The following is a 22,808-nucleotide window of genomic DNA, read 5'->3' as shown; positions in this document are numbered from 1 at the left end:
CAACTTATAAGGGATGTGAAGGACCTCTTCAAGGAGAACTACAAACCACTGCTCAGTGAAATAAAAGAGGACACAAACAAATGGAAGAACATACCATGCTCATGGATAGGAAGAATCAATATCGTGAAAATGGCCATACTGCCCAAGGTTATTTATAGATTCAATGCCATCCCCATCAAGCTACCAATGAGTTTCTTCACAGAATTGGAAAAAACTGCTTTAAAGTTCATATGGAACCAAAAAAGAGCCCGCATCTCCAAGACAATCCTAAGTCAAAAGAACAAAGCTGGAGGCATCACGCTACCTGACTTCAAACTATACTGCAAGGCTACAGTAACCAAAACAGCATGGTACTGGTTCCAAAACAGAGATATAGACCAATGGAACAGAACAGAGTCCTCAGAAATAATACCACACATCTACAGCCATCTGATCTTTGACAAACCTGACAAAAACAAGAAATGGGGAAAGGATTCCCTATTTAATAAATGGTGCTGTGATAATTGGCTAGCCATAAGTAGAAAGCTGAAACTGGATCCTTTCCTTACTCTTTATATGAAAATTAATTCAAGATGGATTAGAGACTTAAATGTTAGACCTAATGCCATAAAAACCCTAGAGGAAAACCTAGGTAGTACCATTCAGGAGATAGGCATGGGCAAGGACTTCATGTCTAAAACACCAAAAGTAATGGCAACAAAAGCCAAAATTGACAAATGGGATCTCATTAAACTAAAGAGCTTCTGCACAGCAAAAGAAACTACCATCAGAGTGAACAGGCAACCTACAGAATGGGAGAACATTTTTGCAATCTACTCATCAGACAAAGGGCTAATATCCAGAACCTAGAAAGAACTCAAACAAATTGACAAGAAAAAAACAAACAACCCCATCAAAAAGTGGGCAAAGTATATGAATAGACATTTCTCAAAAGAGGAGATTCATACAGCCAACAGGCACATGAAAAAATGCTCATCATCACTGGCCATCAGAGAAATGCAAAGCAAACCACAATGAGATACCATCTCACACCAGTTAGAATGGCGATCATTAAAAAGTCAGGAAACAACAGGTGCTGGAGAGGATGTGGAGAAATAGGAACACTTTTACACTGTTGGTGGGATTGTAAACTAGTTCAACCATTATGGATAACAGTATGGTGATTCCTCAAGGATCTAGAACTAGAAGTACCATATGACCAAGCCATCCCATTACTGGGTATATACCCAAAGGATTATAAATCATGCTGTTATAAAGACACATTCACAGGTATGTTTATTGCGGCACTATTCACAATAGCAAAGACTTGGAATCAACCCAAATGTTCATCAGTGACAGACTGGATTAAGAAAATGTGGCACATATACACCATGGAATACTATGTAGCCATAAAAAAGGATGAGTTTGTGTCCTTCGTAGGGACATGGATGCAGCTGGAAACTATCATTCTCAGCAAACTATCGCAAGAACAGAAAACCAAACACCGCATTTTCTCACTCATAGGTGAGAACTGAACAATGAGATCACTTGGACTCGGGAAGGGGAACATCACACACCAGGGCCTATAATGGCGAGGGGGGAAGGGGGAGGGATTGCATTGGGAGTTATACCTGATGTAAATCACGAGTTGATGGGTGCTGACGAGTTGATGGGTGCAGCACACCAACATGGCACAAGTATACACAGGTAACAAACCTGCACGTTATGCACTTGTACCCTAGAACTTAAAGTATAATAAAAAATAAAAAAAGAAAATGAAAAAAAAAGAATTCAACAAAGTTTCTTGATACAAGATTAATGTACACAAATCAGTAGCTCTTACATACACCAACAGTGACTAAGCTGAGAATCAAATCAAGAACTCAACCCTTTTACAATCCCTTAAAAAAAATCTGAGGGATTTGCTGGCATGATGGTCAAATAGGAGCAGCTCCAGTCTGCAGCTCCCAACGAGATTGATGCAGAAGAAGGGTGATTTCTGCATTTCCAACTGAGGTACCCGGTTCCTCTCACTGGGACTGGTTGGACAGTGGGTGTGGCCCACAGAGGAGCTGCTGAAGCAGGGTGAGGCGTCACCTCACCCGGGAAGCAAAATGGGTCAGAGAATTATCTCCCCTACCCAAGGACATGAGGAACTGTGCCTTGAAGAATGGTGCACTCTGTCCCACAGTCTTCACAACCCGCAGATCTGGAGATTCCCTATGGAGCCTATGCCACCAGGGCCCTGGGTTTCAAGCACAAAACGGGGTGGCAATTTGGGCAGACACCGAGCTAGCTGCAGGTGTTTTTTTTTTTTTTTTTTTTTTTTCCCATACCCCAGTGGTGCATGGAACACTAGCAATATAGGACCATTCACTCCCCTGGAAAGAGGGCTGAAGCCAGGGAGCCAACTGCTCTGGCTTGGCGGGTCCCACCCCCATGGAGCCCAGCAAGCTAAGATCCACTGGCTTGAAATTCTTGCTGCCAGTACAGCAGTCTGAGGTTTACCTGGGATGCTTGAGCTTGGTTTGGGGAGGGGCATCTGCCATTGCCGAGGCATGAGTAGGCAGTTTTACTCTCACAGTGTAAACAAAGTCACTGGGAAGTTTGAACTGGGTGGAGCCAACTGCAGCTCAGCAAGGCCACTGTGGCCAGACTGCCTCTCTAGATTCCTCCTCTCTGGGCAGGGTATCTCTGAAAGAAAGGCAGGAACCCGAGTCAGGGGCTTATAGATAAAACCCCCATCTTCCTGGGACAGAGCACCTGGGGGAAGGGGCAACTGTGGGCATAACTTCAGCGAAATAAATGTCCCTGCCTGACGATTCTGAAGAGAGCAGCGTATCTTATGGCACAGCATTTGAGCTCTGCTAAGGGACAGAGTGCCTCCTCAAATGGGTCCCTGACACCCATGTATCCTGACTGGGAGACACATCCCAGTAGGGGCCAACAGACACCTCATACAGGAGAGCTCTGGCTGGCATCTGGCAGGTGCTCCACTGGGATGAAGCTTCCAGAAGAAGGAACAGGAAGCAATATTTGCTGTTCTGCAGCCTCTGCTGGTGATACCCAGGCAATCAGGGTCTGGAGTGGACTTCCAGCAAATTCCAGCAGACCTGCAGCCGAGGGACCTGACTGTTAGAAGGAAAACTAACTGACAGAAAGGGATAGCATCAACATCAAAAAAGAGGACGTCCACTCAGAGACCCCATCTGAAGGTCACCAACATCAAAGACCAAAAAGAGATAAATCCATGAAGATGGGGAGAAACCAGCGCAAAAAACCTGAAAATTCCAAAAACCAGAATGCCTTTTCTCCTCCAAAGGATCACAACTTCTCGCCAGCAAGGGAACAAAACTGGATGGAGAATGAGTTTGCTGAATTGACAGAAGTAGGCATCAGAAGGTGGGTAATAACAAACTCCTGCAAGCTAAAGGAGCATGTTCTAACCCAATGCAAGGAAGCTAATGGTTAGAAGAATTGCTAACTAGAATAACCAGTTTAGAGAGGAACAGAAATGACCAGATGGAGCTGAAAAACGCAGAATGAGAACTTTGTGAAGCATATACAAGTATCAATAGCTGAATCGATCAAGCAGAAGAAAGGATATCAGAGATTGAAGATCAACTTAATGAAATAAAGTGAGAAAAGAAGATCAGAGGAAAAAGAATGAAAAGGAACAAACAAAGCCTCTGAGAAATATGGCACTATGTGAAAAGACCAAATCTACGTTTAATTGGTGTACCTGAAAGTGATGGGGAGAATGGAACCAAGTTGGAAAACACTCTTCGGGATGTTATCCAGGAGAACTTCCCCAACATAGCAAGACAGGCCAAAATTCAAATTCAGGAAATACAGACAACACCACAAAGATACTCCTCCAGAAGAGCAACCCCCAAACACATAAGAGTCAGATTCACCAAGGTTGAAATGACAGAAAAAATGTTAAGGACAGCCAGAGAGAAAGGTCGTGTTATCCACAAAGGGAAGCCCATCAGACTAACAGTGGATCTCTCTGCAGAAACCCTACAAGCTAGAAGAGAGTGGGGGCCAGTATTCAACATTCTTAAAGAAAAGAATTTTCAACCCAGAATTTCATATCCAGCCAAACTAAGCTTCATAAGTGAAGGAGAAATAAAATCCTTTACAGACAAGCAAATGCTGAGAGATTTTTGTCACTACCAGACCTGCCTCACAAGAGCTCCTGAAGGAAGCACTATACATGAAAAGAAACAACTGGTACCAGCCACTGCAAAAACATGCCAAATTGCAAAGACAATCGATGCTAGGAAGAAACTGCATCAATTAATGGGCAAAATAACAAGCTAACATCATAATGACAGGATCAGATTCACACAAAGCAATATTAACCTGAAATGTAAATGGACTAAATGCCCCAACTAAAAGACACAGACTGGCAAATTGGATAAAAGAGTCAAGACTCATCACTGTGCTGTATTCAGGAGACCCATCTCTCGTGCAAAGACACACATAGGCTCAAAATAAAGGGATGGAGGAAGATCTACCAAGCAAATGGAAAGAAAAAAAAGGCAGGGGTTGCAATCCCAGTCTCTGATAAAACAGACTTTAAACCAACAAAGATCAAAAGAGACAAGGCCATTACATAATGGTAAGGGGATCAATTCAACAAGAAGAGTTTACTATTTTAAATATATATGCACCCAATACAGGAGCACCCAGATTCATAAAGCAAGTCCTTAGAGACCTACAAAGAGACTTAGACTCCCACACAATAATAGTGGGCGACTTTAACACCCCACTGTCAATATCAGACAAATCAACGAGACAGAAGGTCAACAAGGATATGCAGGAATTGAACTCAACTCTGCACCAAGCAGACCTAATAGACACCTACAGAACTCTCCATCCCAAATAATAGAATATACATTCTTCCCAGCATCACATCACACTTATTCTAAAATTGACCAAATAGTTGGAAGTAAAGCACTCCTCAGCAAATGTATAAGAACAGAAATCACAACAAACTGTCTCTCAGACCACAGCGCAATCAAATTAGAGCTCAGGATTAAGAGACTCACTCAAAACCGCACAACTACATGGAAACTAAACAACTTGCTCCTGAATGACTACTGGGTACATAACGAAATGAAGGCAGAAATAGAGATGTTCTTTGAAACCAATGAGAACAAAGACACAACGTACCAGAATCTCGGGAACACATTTAAAGCAGTGTGTAGAGGGAAATTTATAGCACTAAATGCCCACAAGAGAAAGCAGGAAAGATCTGAAATCAACACCCTAACATCACAATTAAAAGAACTAGAGAAACAAGAGCAAACAAATTCAAAAGCTAGCAGAAGGCAAGAAATAACTAAGATCAGAGCAGAACTGAAAGAGATAGAGACACAAAAAACCCCTCAAAAAATCAATGAATCCAGGAGCTGTTTTTTGAAAAGATCAACAAAATTGACTGACTGCTAGCAAGGCTAACAAAGTAGAAAAGAGAGATGATTAAAATAGACACAATAAAAAATGATAAAGGGGATATCACCAAAGATCCCACAGAAATACAAACTACCATTAGAGAATACTATAAACACTTCTACCCAAATAAACTAGAAAGTCTAGAAGAAATGGGTAAATTCCTGGACACATACACCCTCCCAAACTAAACCAGGAAGAAGTTGAATGTCTGAATAGACCAATAACAGGCTCTGAAATTGAGGCGATAATTAATAGCCTGCAAACCAAAAAAACGTCCAGGACCAGAACGATCACAGCCGAATTCTACCAGAGATACAAAGAGGAGCTGGTACCAATCCTTCTGAAATTATTCCAATCAATAGAAAAAGAGGGAATTCTCCCTAACTCATTTTATGAGGCCAACCTCATCCTGATACCAAAGCCTGGCAAAGACACAACAACAACAACAACAAAAACAACAACAAAGAGAATTTTAGACCAATATCCCTGATGAACATTGATGCGAAAATCCTCAGTAAAATACTGGTAAACTGAATCCAGCAGCACATCAAAAAGCTTACCCACCACGATCAGGTGGGCTTTATCCCTGGGATGCAAGGCTGGTTCAACCTATGCAAATCAATAAACATAATCCATCACATAAACAGAACCATTCAAATTCAGGAAATATAGAGAACACCAGAAAGATACTCCTCAAGAAGAGCAACCCTAAGACACATAATATTCAGATTCACCAAAGTTGAAATGAAGGAAAAATGTTAAGGACAGCCAGAGAGAAAGGTCAGGTTATCCTCAAAAAGAAACCCATCAGACTAACAGCTGATCTCTCAGCAGAAACACTACAAGCCAGAAGAGACTAGGGGCCAATATTCAACATTCTTAAAGAAAAGAATTTTCAACTCAGAATTTCATATCCAGCCAAACTAAGCCTCATAAGAGAAGGAGAAATAAAATCCTTTACAGACAAGCAAATGCTGATGGAGTTTGTCACCACCAGACCTGCCTTACAAAAGCTCCTGAAGGAAGTACTAAGCATGGAAAGAACAACCAGTGCCAGCCACTGCAAAAACATAGCAAATTGTAAAGACCATCAACACTATGAAAAAACTACATCAACTAATGGGCAAAATAACCAGCTAGCATCATAATGACAGGACCAAATTTATACATAACAATATTAAACTTAAATGTAAATGGGCTAAATACCCAATTAAAAGACACAGACTGACAAATTGGATGAAGATTCAAGACCCATCAGTGTACTGTATTCAGGAGACCCATCTCATGTGCTAAGACGCACATAGGCTCAAAATAAAGAAATAGAGGACTATTTACTAAGCAAATGGAAAGCAAAACAAACAAACAAACAAAACTGCAGGGGTTGCAATCTTAGTCTCTGATAAAACAGACTTTAACAAAGTTCAAAAGAGACAGAGAAGGGCATTACATAATGGTAAAGGAATCAAGGCAACAAGAAGAGCTAACTATCCTAAATATATATGCACCCAATACAGGAGCACCAGATTCATAAAGCAAGTTCCAAAAGACCTACAAAGAGACTTAGATTCCCACACAATAATAGTGGGAGACTTTAACATGCCACTGTCAATATTTGACAGATCAACAAGACAGAAAATTAACAGGGATATTCAGGACTTGAACTCAGCTCTGGATGAAGCAAACCTAATATACATCTACAGAACTCCCCACCCGAAATCAACAGAATATACATTCTTCTCTGCACCTCATCACACTTATTCTGAAATTGACCACATAATTGGAAGTAAAATACTCCTCAGCAAATGTATAAGAACAGAAATCAGAACGAACAGCCTCTCAGACTACAGTGCAATCAAATTAGAACTCAGGACTAAGAAGCTCACTCAAAACCACACAACTACATGGAAATTGAACAACCTGCTCCTAAATAACGAAATTAAGGCAGGAATAAAGATGGTCTTTGTAACCAATGAGTACAAAGACACAACATAGCTGAATCTGTAGGACACATTTAAAGCAGGGTTTAGAGAGCAATTTGTAGCAGTAAATGCCCACAGGAGAAAGCAGGAAAGATCCAAAATCGACACCCTAACATCACAATTAAAAGAACTAGAGAAGCAAGAGCAAACAAATTCAAAAGCTAGCAGAAGACAAGAAATAACTAAGATCAGAGCAGAACTGAAGGAGATAGAGGCACAAAAAACCCTTCAAAAAATCAATAATCCAGGAGCTGGTTTTTTGAAAAGATCAACAAAACAGACCACTAGCCAGACTAATAAAGAAGAAAAGAGAGATGAATAAAATAGACACAATAAAAAATGATAAAGGGGATATCACAACTGATCCCACAGAAATACAAACAACCATAAGTGAAAACTATAAACACCTCTACCCAAATAAACTAGAAAATCTAGAAGAAATGAATAAATTCCTGGACACATACACCTTCCCAAGTCTAACCCAGGAAGAAGTCGAATCCCTGAATAGACCAACAACAAATTCTGACATTGAGGCTGTAATTAATAGCCTACCAACCAAAAATGTCCAGGACAGACGAATTCACAGCCAATATCTACCAGAGGTACAAGGAGGAGCTGATACCATTCCTTCTGAAACTATTCCAAACAACAGAAAAAGAGGGACTCCTCCCTAATTCATTGTATGATGCCAGCATCCTCCTGATACCAAAACTTGGCAGAGACACAACACACACAGAAAATTTCAGGCCAATACCCCTGATTAAAATCAATGTGAAAATCCTCAAGAAAATACTAGCAAGCCAAATCCTGCAGCACATCAAAAAGCTTATCCATCACAATCAAGTTGGCTTCATCCCTAGGATGCAAGGCTGGTTCAACATATGCAAATCAATAAATGTAATCCATCACATAAACAGAACCAATGACAAAAACCACATGATTATCTCAACAGATGCAGGGAAGGCCTTTGACAAAATTCAACAGCCCTTCATGCTAAAAACTCTCAATAAACTAGGTATTGATGGAATGTATCTCAATATAATAAGAGCTAGTTATGACAAACCCACAACCAATATCATACTGAATGGGCAAATGCTGGAATCATTCCCTTTGAAAAGCAGCATAAGGCAAGCATGCCCTCACTCACCACTCCTATTCAACATAATATTGGAAGTTCTGGCCAGGGCAATCAGGCAAGAGACAGAAATATAGGATATTCAAATAGGAACAGGGGAAGTCAAATTGTCTCTTTTTAAAGATGACATGATTGTACACTTAGAAAACCCCATCATCTCAGCCCAAAATCTCCTTAAGCTGAGAAGCAACTTCAGCAAAGTCTCAGGTTACAAAATCAGTGTGCAACAATCACTAGAATTCCTATACACCAATAACAAACAGAGAACCAAATCATGAGTGAACTCCTATTCACAATTGCTAGAAAGAGAATAAAATACCTAGGAATGAAACTTACAAGCAGTGTAAAGGACCTCTTCAAGGAGAACTACAAACCCCTGCTCAAGGAAATAAGAGAGAACACAAACAAATGGAAAAACATTCCATGCTTATGGATAGGAAGAATCAATATTGTGAAAATGGCCATACGGCCCAAATCAATTTATAGATTCAATGCTATCCCCATCAAGCTACCATTGACTTTCTTCACAGAATTGGAAAATCTACTTTACATTTCATATGGAACCAAAAATAGTACACATAGTCAAGACAATCCTAAGCAAAAAAAACAATGCTGGAGACATCACACTACCTGACTTCAAACTCTACTAGAAGGCTACAGTAGCTAAACCAGCATGGTATTGGTACCAAAACAGATATACGGTCCAATGGAACAGAACAGAGGCCTCAGAAATAACACCACACATCTACAACCATCTGATCTTTGACAAATCTGACAAAAACAAGCAATGGGAAAGTGATTTCCTATTTATTAAATGGTGTTGGGAAAACAGGCTAGCCATATGCAGAAAACTGAAACTGGACCTCTTCCTAACACTTTATACAAAAAGCAACTCAAGATGGATTAAAGACTTAAACATAAGACCTAAAACCATAAAAACCCTAAAAGAAAACCTAGGCAATACCATTCAGGACATAGGCATGGGCAAGTGCTTCATGACTAAAACACCAAAAGCAATGGCAGCAAAAGCCAAAATTGACAAATGGGATCTAATTATAAAATAGAGCTTCTGCACAGCAAAAGAAACTATCATAAGGGTGAACAGGCAACCTACAGAATGGTAGAAAATTTTTGCAATCTATCCATCTGACAAAGGGCTAATATCCAGAATCTATAAAAACTTAAATAAATTTACAAGAAAGAAACAAACAGCCCCATCAAAAAGTGGGTGAAGGCATTTTTTGATAATCTAGATATCAGATAACATGATGATTATCTAAGATTGTGGACAATCCCGAATCAACTGACTACCATAAGCAAAATGCAACTAAATTCAGTATGTGATTCCTGAAACCACGGAGACTTGGTTTACTAGGCAGTTGTTTTTGGTTGTGATTTTTATTTGTTTTAAAGTGAAATTCAATCAGTATGTCTATAGAAAAACATCTGACTATGTCTGCATTCCTAGGTATTTGACAGGCATCTTCTATATTGCCTGACCCTCTTCCGTGTACCGGGTACATACTTTAAACAAACTAAATGCCCCACTCAGGTGGCTATTACATGCTAGTGGTGGTGAAGTTAGAGGGAGACAGAATATTACAAAAATAAACATGGAACATTAAAAAAAAAAAAAGTGGGTGAAGGATATGAACAGACACTTCTCAAAAGAAAACATTTACGCAGCCAACAAACACATGAAGAAAAGGCATCATCACTGGTCATTAGAGAAATTCAAATCGAAACCACAATAAGATAACCATCCCATGCCAATTAGAATGGTGATCATTAAAAAGTCAGGAAACAACAGATGCGGGAGAGGATGTGGAGAAATAGCAACACTTTTACGCTGTTGGTGGGAGTGTAAATTAGTTCAATCATTGTGGAAGACAGTGTGGTGATTCAAGGATCTAGAACCAGAAATACCATTTGACCCCGCAATCCCATTACTGGGTATATAACCTAATGATTATAAATTATTCTACTATAAAGCCACATGCACACATATGTTTATTGCATCACTATTCACAATAGCAAAGACTTGGAACCAACCCAAGTGCCCATCAATTTTAGACTGGATAAAGAAAATGTGGCACATAGATACCATGGAATACCATGCAGCTATAAAAAAAGGATGAGTGTATGTCCTTTGCAGGGACATGGATGAAGCTGGGAACCATCATTTTCAGCAAACTAACACAAGAACTGAAAACCAAACACTGCATATTCTCACTCATAAGTGGGAGTTGAACAATGAGAACACATGGATACACGGAGGGTAACATCACACACTGCGGCCGGTCGGGGTTAGGGGGCTGGAGAGGAAAAATACCTAATGTAGGTGACAGGTTGATGGGTGCAGCAAACCTCCATGGCACGTGTATACCAATGTAACAAATCTGGACGTTTTTCACAAATACCCCAGAACTTAAAGTATAATAAGGAAAAAATAAACACTTTATGTGAAAAAAAAATTCCTTAGGAATATACCTAACCCAGAAGGTGAAAGACCTCTACAAGGAAAGCAATCTACACATTCAATGCAATTCCCATGAAAATACTAATATCATTCTTCACAGAATTAGAAAAAACAATTCTAAAAGTCATATTGAAGCAAAACAGCCAATATAGCCAAAAAGAATAAATCTGGAGGCATCACATTACCTGGTTTCAAACTATACTATAAGGCAATAGTCACGAATACAGCATGGTACTGCTATTAAAATACACCCATAGACCAATGGAACAAAACACAAAATCAGAAATCCAAATACAGCCAACTGATCTTCAACAAAGTAAGCAAAAATATAAAGTGGGGAAAGGACACCCTTTTAAACTAATGGTGCTGGAAAAATTGGCTAACCACATGTAGGAGAATGAAACTGGATCCTCATCTCTCACCTTATACAAAAATCAACTCAGGATGGATGGATGAAGGACTGAAATCTAAGACCTGAAACTATAAAAATTCTAGAAGATAACATTGGAAAAACTCTTATAGAAATTGGCTTAGCCAAAGATTTCATGACCAGGAACACAAAAGCAAATGCAATAAAAACAAAGATAAATAGCTGGGACTTAATTAAACTAAAGAACTTTTGCACAGCAAAAGGAACTGTCAGCAGAGTAAACAGATAACCCATACGGTGGGAGAAAATCTTCACAATCTATACATCTGACAAAGGATGAATATCCAGAATGTACGAGGAACTCAAATCAGAAAGACAAAAACAAACAATCCCATCAAAAAGTGGGCTAAGGACATGAATAGACAGTTCTTAAAAGAAGATATACAAACGGTCAACAAACATATTTTAAAAATGCTCAACATCACTAATTATCAGAGAGATGCAAATTAAAACCATAATACCACCTTACTCTTGCAAGAATGGCCATAATCAAAAAATTAAAAAAATTGTAGATGTTGGCATGGATGTGTTGAACAGGGAACACTGCTACTCTGCTGGTGGGAATGTCAACTAATGGAAACATTGTGGAGATTCCTTAAAGAACTAAAAGTAAAACTACCATTTGATCAGCAATCCCACTATTGGGTATCTACCCAGAGGAAAAGAGGTCATTATATGAAAAAGATAGTTGCACATGCATGTTTATAGTAGCACAATTTACAATTGCAAAAACATGGAACCAACCCAAATGCCCATCAATCAACGAGTGGATAAAGCAGCTGTGATATATAAATATCTGTGATCTATCTATCTATCTATCTATCTATCTATCTATCTATGATATATAAATATATCTGTGATATATAATATCTGTGATTTATATATATATATATCAGATGGAATACTACTCAGCCATAAAAAGGAATGAATTAATGACTTTTGCAGCAATCCAGATGAGATTGGAGACTGTTATTCTAAGTTAAGTAACTCAGGAATGGAAAACCAAGCATTGTATGTTCTCCTAAGTGGGAGCTTAGTTATGATGGATACAAAGGCATATGAATGATACAATGAACTTTGGGGTCTTGGAGGAAAAGGGTGGGAAGGGTTTGAGAGATAAAAGACTACAAATAGGGTGCAGTGTATACTGCTCAAGTGATGGATGCACCAAAATCTCTCAAATCACCATTAAAGAACTTACTTATCTAACCAAACAGCACCTGTTCCCCAATAACCTATGGAAATAAAAAAATTTATAAAAAATCTGTATAGGCATGTTAAGAAAAGGAAAGACAGAAATACCATTCATCTCAGCAATCCCATTACTGGGTATATACCCAAAGGAACATAAATTATTGTATTATTAAAGACAAATGTATGCATATGTTAACTCCAGCACTATTTACAATAACAAAGACATGGAATCAACCTAACTACCCATCAATGATAGAATGGATAAAGAAAATGTGGTACATATACACCACGGAATACTATGCAACCATAAAAAAGGATGAGATCATGTCCTTTGCAGGGACATGGATGGAGCTGGAGCCTATTATCCTTAGCAAACTAACACAGGAAGAGAAAACCAAATGCTGCATGTTTTCACTTGTAAGTGGGAGCTAAATGATGAGAACACGTGGACACATAGTGGGGAACAACACACACTGGAGCCTACTGCAGAGTGCATGGTGTGAGGAGGGAGAGGATTGGGAAAGATAAGTAGTGGGTACTAGGCTTAATACCTGGGCGATGAAATAATCTTTATAAGAGACCCCCATGACATGAGTTTACCTATGTAACAAACCTGCACATATGTCCCTGAACTTAAAATAAAAGTTAAAAAAAAAAAAAAGATTCTTGTGTCCCATCTCGGATCTACAGAATCAGAATCTCAAAAATGAGCCATAACCTGCATTTTAACAAGCTCTACAATTACTGTGGTACATACCGATGTTTGAAAAGTACTGCCCTAGACACTCTGACCTCAGGCCGTTATAGTGAGTCCGCACACTTAAAAATAAGCGTCTTTCCAAGTACTTAAAAGATTCAAAGTGATAGTGGATCTGAAATGCAGCCTGAATCCCCATGGCAACGTGTACACTGTAGGGCCCAACCAATAAAGATAAGAAAAGCTTTGGCGGTCAAGCACACTTGGGAAGCTGCAGTTTCTAGAACTGTCTAGTAGAGGACAGGCTCTTCAGCAGTCTGCTAAGCATTTTTTACTTCTTCCTTCAGTTACGCAGACAAGCTAACTGAAGATGCGGTTACTGAGGTTTAATTTCTCTGCTGGGTCACAAAGTCTGAAAACATGGGCTTTATGTGTGTAACTGTGTAGCATCACTTGCCACCCCCTGTTTTTCCTGGCTCTACCAATCACCCAAAGTTCTGAATGCAGAGGCCTCAGGGGCTCCCGGAAGACACTTCAAGCTGGCATCCCTGGCCTCGCTGCGGGGGCTTAGCTACCTGTGGAAACCCACGTAGCAAGGGTGACTCAAAGGGTTAACAAGCAGTGGCGCCTCAGAGTGGCGGGGAGTGAAGCCAATAGGGTGTTTAGGCAGGCAGTACGTCTGATGTGGGCGGGAGTGAGCCAAAGTGTGCTAAAGGAAACCAACAGCGGCCTAGGGGTGAAAGGACAGCCAGGGTTAGATGTTCTGAAGAGGCGGGAGCAACCGAGAGAGCACGTGAGCATCTGTCCTTTCTACCTGTTCCTCTTTATCTTCAGTGTTCGGTAGCAGCGGGGATAGCCCAGGGCCCGGTGTATGGCCACGGAGTTACAGTGTCCGGACTCAATGCCCTGTCACAACCAGCAAGTAAACTCTGCCTCAACCCCAAGTCCCGAGCAGCTGCGACCTGGCGATCCGATCCTGGACCATGCAGGGGGAAACAGAGCCTCCAGGGCCAAGGTGACTCTCCTCACGGGGCACACCCATTGTAGCCTGCCTGCCGAGCTGGACGCTGGGGCCTGCGTCGGCTCCAGCCTCAACTCAGAGAGCAACAGTGGTAGTGGTGACAGTAGCAGCTATGACGCACCAGCTGGCAACTCCTTCCCAGGGGACTGCGAACTCTCCCGGCAGATCGGGGCGCAGCTTAAGCTGCTGCCTATGAATGATCAGATCCGGGAGCTGCAGACCATCATCCGGGACAAGTAAGCTGAGAGCGGAAGGGGAAAGGGAAGTGGAGGGTCTTGCAGGCTGTGGGCGGGGATTGGAAGTAAAAGGGCTAAGAGATAGTGTTCTTGGCCTTGGCAAACTTTGGAGATTGGGTAAGACCTTTTATTTGGGGTGTGTGTGTGTGTGTGTGTGTGTGTGGTGTGACTCGAACGCCAACCTTCTCTTTCCAAGTTCCGGTGTTTAACATCACTTTGGGTGGGGAGGAAGACTTTAGGTAGCCTCTGGGCTCTTCCTCTCCCAGGGAAGACAACTCCTTGGCCATTCCAGGCAGGGAAACTCCCCTATACCATGTGCCCAGTGCTTGTCCACATGGTAAACATCTAACCCAGAAAGGGTTACTATAGGTTATGCACTACCACCAATCACCTCAGGCTCATAAATAGAAATAAAGCAATTTCAAAGAAATTCTATTCAGGCCCTGACCCTTTAGTATTTGCTACTGCAAACAAGGTCTTTTAGTCTTGGAGTTCAGGTTTACTTGGTCACATGAAAGCTTATCGTCCAACTGTTATCAAGATTTTTCACTGTAAACTCACAGAACATAGTTAATGGATCAAAGGGAGCCTAAAGGAGCCTTTGGCCCCTCCTAATCCCACAAACCAATGTAACCAGAACTTTATGTTAAAATGTTATTTTGAAATTGCTAAACCTACATTGTAAATGGGTTTTCCCCAGGGAAATATGTACCATGATGAACTACAGCCATTTTCTTTATTGGCAGCACTGTAAATCAGCAGCATGTCAAAACACGCCTTTTTCAGTGGCAGGGGTGGGGAGGGCATGCCTTGATCTTTTAAAAATGGCTACTGAATGACAGATGCCACTCCCAAAACCAGACTCTAGAAACGTTTTCTTACATTATTGTAATAATACTGTTTCTCTGCTTGCAGTTTTTCCTCTCTTCCACATGCACCCATACATTACTATACAATCAATCTTCATAGCATACATCTTTGATTCAGTAATTGCCCTACTCAGCAACCTTCTTTGGTTTCTCAGAGCCTACCAAATAAAGTCAGGATCCTTAGCTTGATTGATATTTTTGAGACAGGATCTCTCTCCGTTCACCCAGGCTGGAGTGCAGTGGTGAGATCAGAGGTCACTGTACCCTCATACTTCTGGGCTCAAGTGATCCTCCTGCCTCAGCCTCCTGAGTAGCTGGGACTATAGGCCATGTCACTGCCCCCGGCTAATTTTTTATTTTTTTGTAGAGATGTAGGTCTTGCTATATTGTCCATGATGGTCTTGAACTCCTGGCCTCAAGTGATCCTCCTGCCTGGGCCTCCTAAAGTGCTGGGATTACAGGTGTGAGCCACCATGCCTGGCCCCCTTACCTTGGGAATAAGGCCCTTCTTCATAATTCCCAGGAACAATTCTGAAGCATATCTGTTTCTGCTCTCATCTGGAATTCCCTGTGTCTCCTTTATGCACGTTCAGGATACTTATTCTTCAAGGTGAAACATAGCATTAAATAAATGTCCACCTCTGCCAAGAAGCTTCCCTTTAATCATTATTCCTGTCTTATCTTCCCTTGTCTTTTTAATGCAAGATTCACCTTCTATTTCATATATTGTTATTTTTGTATAGATCTTATCCTGCCTATGACATCTTAGACTTGAGGGCAGAAATCTTTTAAATTTTTGAATGCCAGCCATGTCTTGCAAATAATAGATGCTCAATGGCTAGAGGTTTTTTTTTGTAGCTTTTAAAATTATATTTATGAAACTATATGATTTTACTCTTTTTAATGAATCAATACGGAAAACTACTGTGGTTATGTTATCTAATAGACAAAATAGTGATCTTAAAAAATAGGAGGCATAGGTTTGGTGTAGTTGTGGTAGGGTAGGGGCAGCCAAAATAAATCTTACATGTACAACAAAGAAAAATAGATGATGATTCTTGTCTGTGTAGAGCAGGAGTTACTAAGCTTGGGTCTTGGACTCCCTCATACCTGTAGATGGGGTTCAGGGCTTTAACAAACCCTCATAAATTATCTGGAAAATTTTACTCATATGAGGATTTGTAATAGTTGTTTTTAAATAACATCTTTATTGAGACATAATTCACAGACCATACAGTTCAAGAATTTAAAGTGTGTAATTCAGTGGTTTTAAGTATGTTCACAGCTGTGCATTCATCACCACAGTTTTAGAACATTTGTCATCACCCCAGCAAGAAAGCCCATGCCCATTAAACAATCACTCCCCATTTTCACCCAACCCACCCAAAGCCCTAGACAATCATTAATCTACTTTCTATTTCTAATGGTTTGCCCATTCTGCACATTACATATAAAAGAATGTCTATTCTGGACATTTCATATCATACAATATGTGGTCATTTTGTGACTCATTTCATTTAGCATGTTTTCAAAGTTCATCCGTGTGGGATCATTCCTTTTTATGGTTAAATGATACTCCATTGTGTGAATGTACCACAATTTGTTTATCCATCAGTTGATGAACATTTGGGTGGTTTACCACTCTTTGGCTATTACGAATAATGCTGCTACGAACATTCACATGTGTGCCTTTTTTTAGAGGGTGAGGATTCCTTAGCTTTTATTAGATTTCATAAAGTGTCACGATAATGTAAAGGTTAAGTTCCATTGTATAGAGCTTGGAGAGGGAATGGCATTTAGCATTCACATATGACAAAATAAATACCCTATTATACTTCATTAGTCAGAAAAACCTGGGTTATGTAGTAAACCTGGGTGTAAGTGGAATCCTTTTTTTTTTTCCTCTGAGTTTGGAAGGAGATGGCAGGATCCAGAGGAGTGATTTAGGTAATATGTTTAGCATCTCTGTGCTTCACCTTTATCATCTGTAAAATGAAGATGTTGGTAAATATCACATGGAGTCCCTGGGAGGTTAAGGCAAGATACTGTTCATGAACATTCATTATCAACTGTGAAGAGCTGTTCACATTTAAGGAATTTCAAGCCTCATGTTTGGATTTGTGTATGCTTCTAATTGCATTCATGAGTGCTGTCTTCTTGATTTGTCAGAAGACAGTAAAAGGAATTTAACTCTGTGGAATTCATGTTTTTATTTTGAAAATCAATATTGGGATATCATAGATAATTTTTATCTTGTTTTGATATAGTATGGAAAGACCCACGACAATGTTTGGTAATGTATTGATGCTTATTTAGGCTGGGGACATTGTTTTTAGTTTTGTTTTTGTTAACCAAATTAGAGGCTTTATATTCCCTTTCTTTATCTTTAAAAAATTGTCATCCTCTCACACAAGACCTGTTTTAGCCCCTCTAGGATGCTGGTTTAAGGTGCCTATGGTAAGAGGAGCTATATTTACATAGGTCTAGTTATGGAAGGTGCCTTCAGTCATTATAACCTGTTCTCTTTCGGGCTTATTCTCTTCTCTATTTTGATGTGACAGCATAAATGTGTACTGTGGAGCTGTCTGATAATAGAATCCACTGGAGTACATATTTTTTCTTTTATTGTTTCTGGTCCTTAGCATCTATCTAGTGAAGGGATTGCTTTGTGAATTGACTTTGGATGGGGAAATCGGGATTGACCCAGCAGGACTGCATGTTGTTGTATATATATGTGAAACAGGCAAGATTGAGAACATTGTCTGTATTGATTTAAAATGTCTTTTTAAGTTTTGAAATGTGCAATATTTGAAACATAACATGTTGGTTGTATTATTGAATTTCAAGGAAATAAATTTCTCTCTTTCAAAGTGCAGTAAACACTGAGTGAGTAGATTATTTGCTCAGCCATACATATGTGGGTTGCTGGTGAACTTGGGATAAGAAAATATTCCTTCATTTATGTCGTTTTGTTGTTGTTGTTGCAATGGATTAAACCACACATCCTTGTCTTTTGCCTCCTTTATATACTAAACCCAGCAAAATCTGAGTAATGCGCTTTTCCTGTGAATATAGTTCATGACCTCATATTTAAGGCAATGCAGTGTATTTATTTTTTTATTTTTTTATTTTTTTTTTATTTTTATTTTTTTTTGAGACGGAGTCTCGCTCTGTCGCCCAGGCTGGAGTAGCAGACGGCGCGTTTCACCGTGGTCTCTGCATGCTCCTGACCTTCCGTGATCACGCCATTCTCCTGCCTCGGCCTCCCAAAGTAGCTGGGATTACAGGCGTGCAGCCACCGCGCCCAGCAATGCAGTGTATTTAAAAGATCATCCTCCCTGTCCAGTTTTTTATTTTTTATTTTTGTTTCCTGAAACATTAAAGATGTTGTGTGAGCTCTTGAATGCTTCCTGTATATTTGTCCTAGGTGGGGCTTTGGCATGGCCTCAGCAAGCTGCTTGGATAAAAGTTTAGCAATGTTAGAGTATGTCAGTATGTGACATAGGACAAAGAAAGGAGCACATTCAGCCTTGTAACTCTCTTTAGTCACCTGGAGAGGAGAAAATTATCCTTAGGGTGAATGAACATCCTGTGTAACCCTAATGTGAGTGCAATCTGATGTGATTTGAGTTATGTGACTAAGTAATGTGTTGTCCTTAACCAAAGCTGTGTGCATCAGAATTGCCTGTAGAGTCTCTTTCTCTCTCTCTCTCTCTCTCTCTCTCTCTTTAAATACAAGTTCCTGACTCCCATCCTTAGCAGTTGTTTGTATAGTCTTGAGTGAAACCTGACCACAGGTAATTGTGCTGTGTTTAGACGGGGGCGTTGCCCCTGGGAGAATGGCCAGTCTCCCTTGTGTGCTGATTTGCTAGCCTGCTGATTTGGGCTATAGATAGGGTGATCCAGGAATTCTACACACTAAACAGAGCTAGCCTAGAGAGGCTGGCCTAGCATTACATCAACACTGGAGGAATCTCCCAACATTTCCTTCCAACTTGCACAAAACCAAAATGCCCACCACAGAAAAATACTGTGACATGCAAATTGTTTAAAACATGGACATATTTTCGGTTTTTATTTGTTTCCCATATGACTCCTCTGACTTTTGGAGCAGGAAGGAGGAAGTCACTACTAAGCTATACGGATCTCTGTTATAATATTTACTGGGCATATCCTGGTATACCTAACTAGACTGGACTCCAAGGAGGCAGAAAGGGGGTCTGACCTGGCACAGTCCCTGACACAAAGGATAATTAATGTAGCAGTTGTAATCAGATCAAATAGTTTCTCTCATTTTTCTGTCTCATTTTTTTGCAATAATTTCAACATTTTTTTTAAAGCTTTCAGGTTTCACTTATTTATTTTTTTCCATAAGTTATTGGGGTACAGGTGGTATTTGGTTACATGAGTAAGTTCTTTAGTGGTGATTTGTGAGATTTTGGTGCACCCATCACCCAAGCAGTATACACTGCATCATATTTGTAATATTTTATCCCTTGAACCCCTCCCACCCTTTCCTCCCAAGTTCCTAAAGTCCACTGTATTATTCTTATGCCTTTGCATCCTCATAGCTTAGCTGCCACATACTAGTGAGAACATATGATGTTTCGTTTTCCATTCATGAGTTACATCACTTAGAATAATTGTCTCTAATCTCATCCAGGTCACTGCAAATGATGTTAATTCATTTTTTTAATGACTGACTAGTATTCCATCGTATATATATACTACAGTTTCTTTATCCACTCATTGACTGATGGGCATTTGGGTTGATTCCACGTTTTTGCAATTGCAAACTGTGCTGCTATAAACATGTGTGCAACTATCTTTTTCGTATAATGACTTCTTTTCCTCTGGGTAGATACCCAGTAGTAGGACTGCTGATCAAATGGTAGTTTTACTTTTAGTTCTTTAAGGAATCTCCACACTGTTTCCATTAGTTGACATTCCCATCATCTGTGTAGAAGTGTTCCCTGCTCACCACATCCATGCCAACATCTACTATTTTTTGATTATGGCCATTCTTTTTTAAAAATTATTATTATTTTTTTTTATACTTTAAGTTCTAGGGTACATGTGCACAACGTGCAGGTTTGTTACATATGTATACATGTGCCATGTTGGTGTGCTGCACCCATTAACTCATCATTTACATTAGATTATGGCCATTCTTGCAGGAGTAAGGTGGTATTGCATTGTGGTTTTAATTTGCATCTCTCTGATAATTAGTAATGTTGAGCATTTTTTAATATGTTTGTTGGCCATTTGTATATCTTCTTTTAAGAATTGTCTATTCATGTCTTTAGCCCACTTTTTGATGGGATTTTTTTTTTCTTGCTGATTTGTTTGAGTTCCTTGTAGATTCTGGATATTAGTCCTTTGTCAGATGTATAGTGTGAAGATTTTCTCCCACTGTATGGGTTGTCTGTTTACTCTGCTGACTGTTCCTTTTGCTATGCAAAAGCTCTTTAATTAAGTCCCAGCTATTTATCTTTGTTTTTATTGCATTTGCTTTTGTGTTCCTGGTCATGAAATCTTTGGCTAAGCCAATTTCTATAAGGGTTTTTCCAATGTTATCTTCTAGAATTTTTATAGTTTCAGGTCTTAGATTTCAGTCCCTAATCCATCCTGAGTTGATTTTTGTATAAGGTGAGAGATGAGGATCCAGTTTCATTCTCCTACATGTGGTTAGCCAATTATCTCAGCACCATTAGTTTAAAAGGGTGTCCTTTCCCCACTTTATATTTTTGCTTGCTTTGTTGAAGATCAGTTGGCTATAAGTATTTGGGTTTATTTCTGGGTTCTCTATTCTGTTCCATTGGTCTTTGTGCCTGTTTTAATAGCAGTACCATGCTGTATTCATGACTGTTGCCTTATAGTATAGTTTGAAATCAGGTAGTGTGACACTTCCAGGTTTGTTCTTTCTGCTTAGTCTTGCTTTGGCTATGTGGGGTCTATTTTGGTTCCATATGAATTTTAGAATTTTTTTTTCTAGTTCTGTGAAGAATGATGGTGGTATTTTGATGGGGATTGCATTGAATTTGTAGATTGCTTTTGGCAATATGATAATTTTCACAATATTGATTCTACCCATCCATGAGCATGGGATGTATTTCCATTCATTTGTGTCATCTATTATTTCTTTCAGCAGTGTTTTGAAGTTTTACTTGTAGAGGTCTTTCAACTCCTTAGTTAGGTCAATTCCTAAAGATTTTATTTTTATTTATTTATTTTGGCAGCTCTTGTAGAGGGTTGAGTTCTTGATTTGATTCCCAGCTTGGGTACTGTTTGTGTATAGAAGAGCTACTGTTTTATGTACATTAATCTTATATCAAGAAACTGCTGAATTCTTTTTTTTTTTTTTTTTTATATTACTACCTGCCTTTGGTGGCTACCAAAATTCTTTTTATAAGTCTCAAGATATCATTTTCACACGTTCTGCTGCATCACCAGTCCCTGAGCATAATTCCACACAATAAACCAATCACTGAATTCCATTTAAAGAAATAGCTCTGGCACTGAAACTTAGGTGACCCCAGGCCATTTTTTTTCCCACCTTCCAGGCAAAGTAGCTGGCCTACAGTTTAGGCATGTTGGCATTCACACACTATGTCTTCTCCCAGCTGCCTGACAAAACCTCCACTGTTGCTTCTGAGAGCATCCTTAGGCTGAATTTCTACACTCTGTTAAGCAATGAAGCCATGCCTCTGGAAAAGCATGAGGAACTATCATTTATGAGCCCTCACCCCCTGCAAGGGTACCCTATCAAGAGCTGAGCTGGGAGTGGGACAAATGGCATACTTCTTCCTGAGTGTCATCCTGTCTAGGATGAAAGTGCTAGGTGAGGAGAGATGAACCTTAGGTCTTCTTAGCTTGCCTCTCTTTCATAAACGACCACTACTAGCAGGGTCAAGTGATCAGGGGTCTGAGATTCTCAGCACACTACACCAAACTCAGACTTCCCAACCCATGAGGGATCTGGGAGTGGCATGGGTTCCTATCATCTATTGACTGCACTCACTCAGGATTTAGCCTCAGCAACAGGTAATCAGACAGTGATGCAAAATGGGACCAGCTCCCAAATGTCCCTTTGACCACAGCCGAGAGAAGTCCCGTTCTGGCTCTACCACTGGAGCAACTCACGCACAAGCTGCAGCATGTAATCAGTTCCTGCCCCAAACCTGCCTTCACTGCTTTGCACTAACCAAGCAAAGAGTTTCCCATTGCTGCAATTTGTCAGGGACTCAAATGCTTTCTGCCTTTAAAACAACTCTCTACCAATGCCCAGCGTGCACGCCTTCCTCTGTCTTGCCTGAAATGCCATGA

The 22,808-nt window shown here is 39.9% G+C and overlaps 1 protein-coding gene across 3 annotated transcripts in view; it reads left to right on the top strand.

Moving 5' to 3' along the window:
- The first annotated feature begins 14,034 nt into the window (after positions 1 to 14,034).
- UPRT (uracil phosphoribosyltransferase homolog) overlaps positions 14,035 to 22,808 on the top strand; it is a 32,944-nt gene continuing 24,170 nt past the window's right edge. The window contains exon 1 of one of the 3 annotated variants that reach the window (XM_009197823.4): positions 14,035 to 14,613. In XM_009197823.4, the coding sequence (XP_009196087.1) occupies positions 14,228 to 14,613 (386 nt within the window). In that variant the 5' untranslated portion in view covers positions 14,035 to 14,227. Of the gene's footprint in view, positions 14,614 to 14,662; positions 14,731 to 22,808 lie in introns of those variants that run through there. The other 2 variants (XM_003917900.4, XM_031660861.1) reach the window with 2 other exon arrangements.

The sequence above is a fragment of the Papio anubis genome, chromosome X (genome assembly GCF_008728515.1).
Source record: "Papio anubis isolate 15944 chromosome X, Panubis1.0, whole genome shotgun sequence".
NCBI lineage: Eukaryota > Metazoa > Chordata > Mammalia > Primates > Cercopithecidae > Papio > Papio anubis.
Note: the sequence above shows the minus strand (reverse complement) of the source record. Positions and strands in the feature narration are given on the sequence as shown.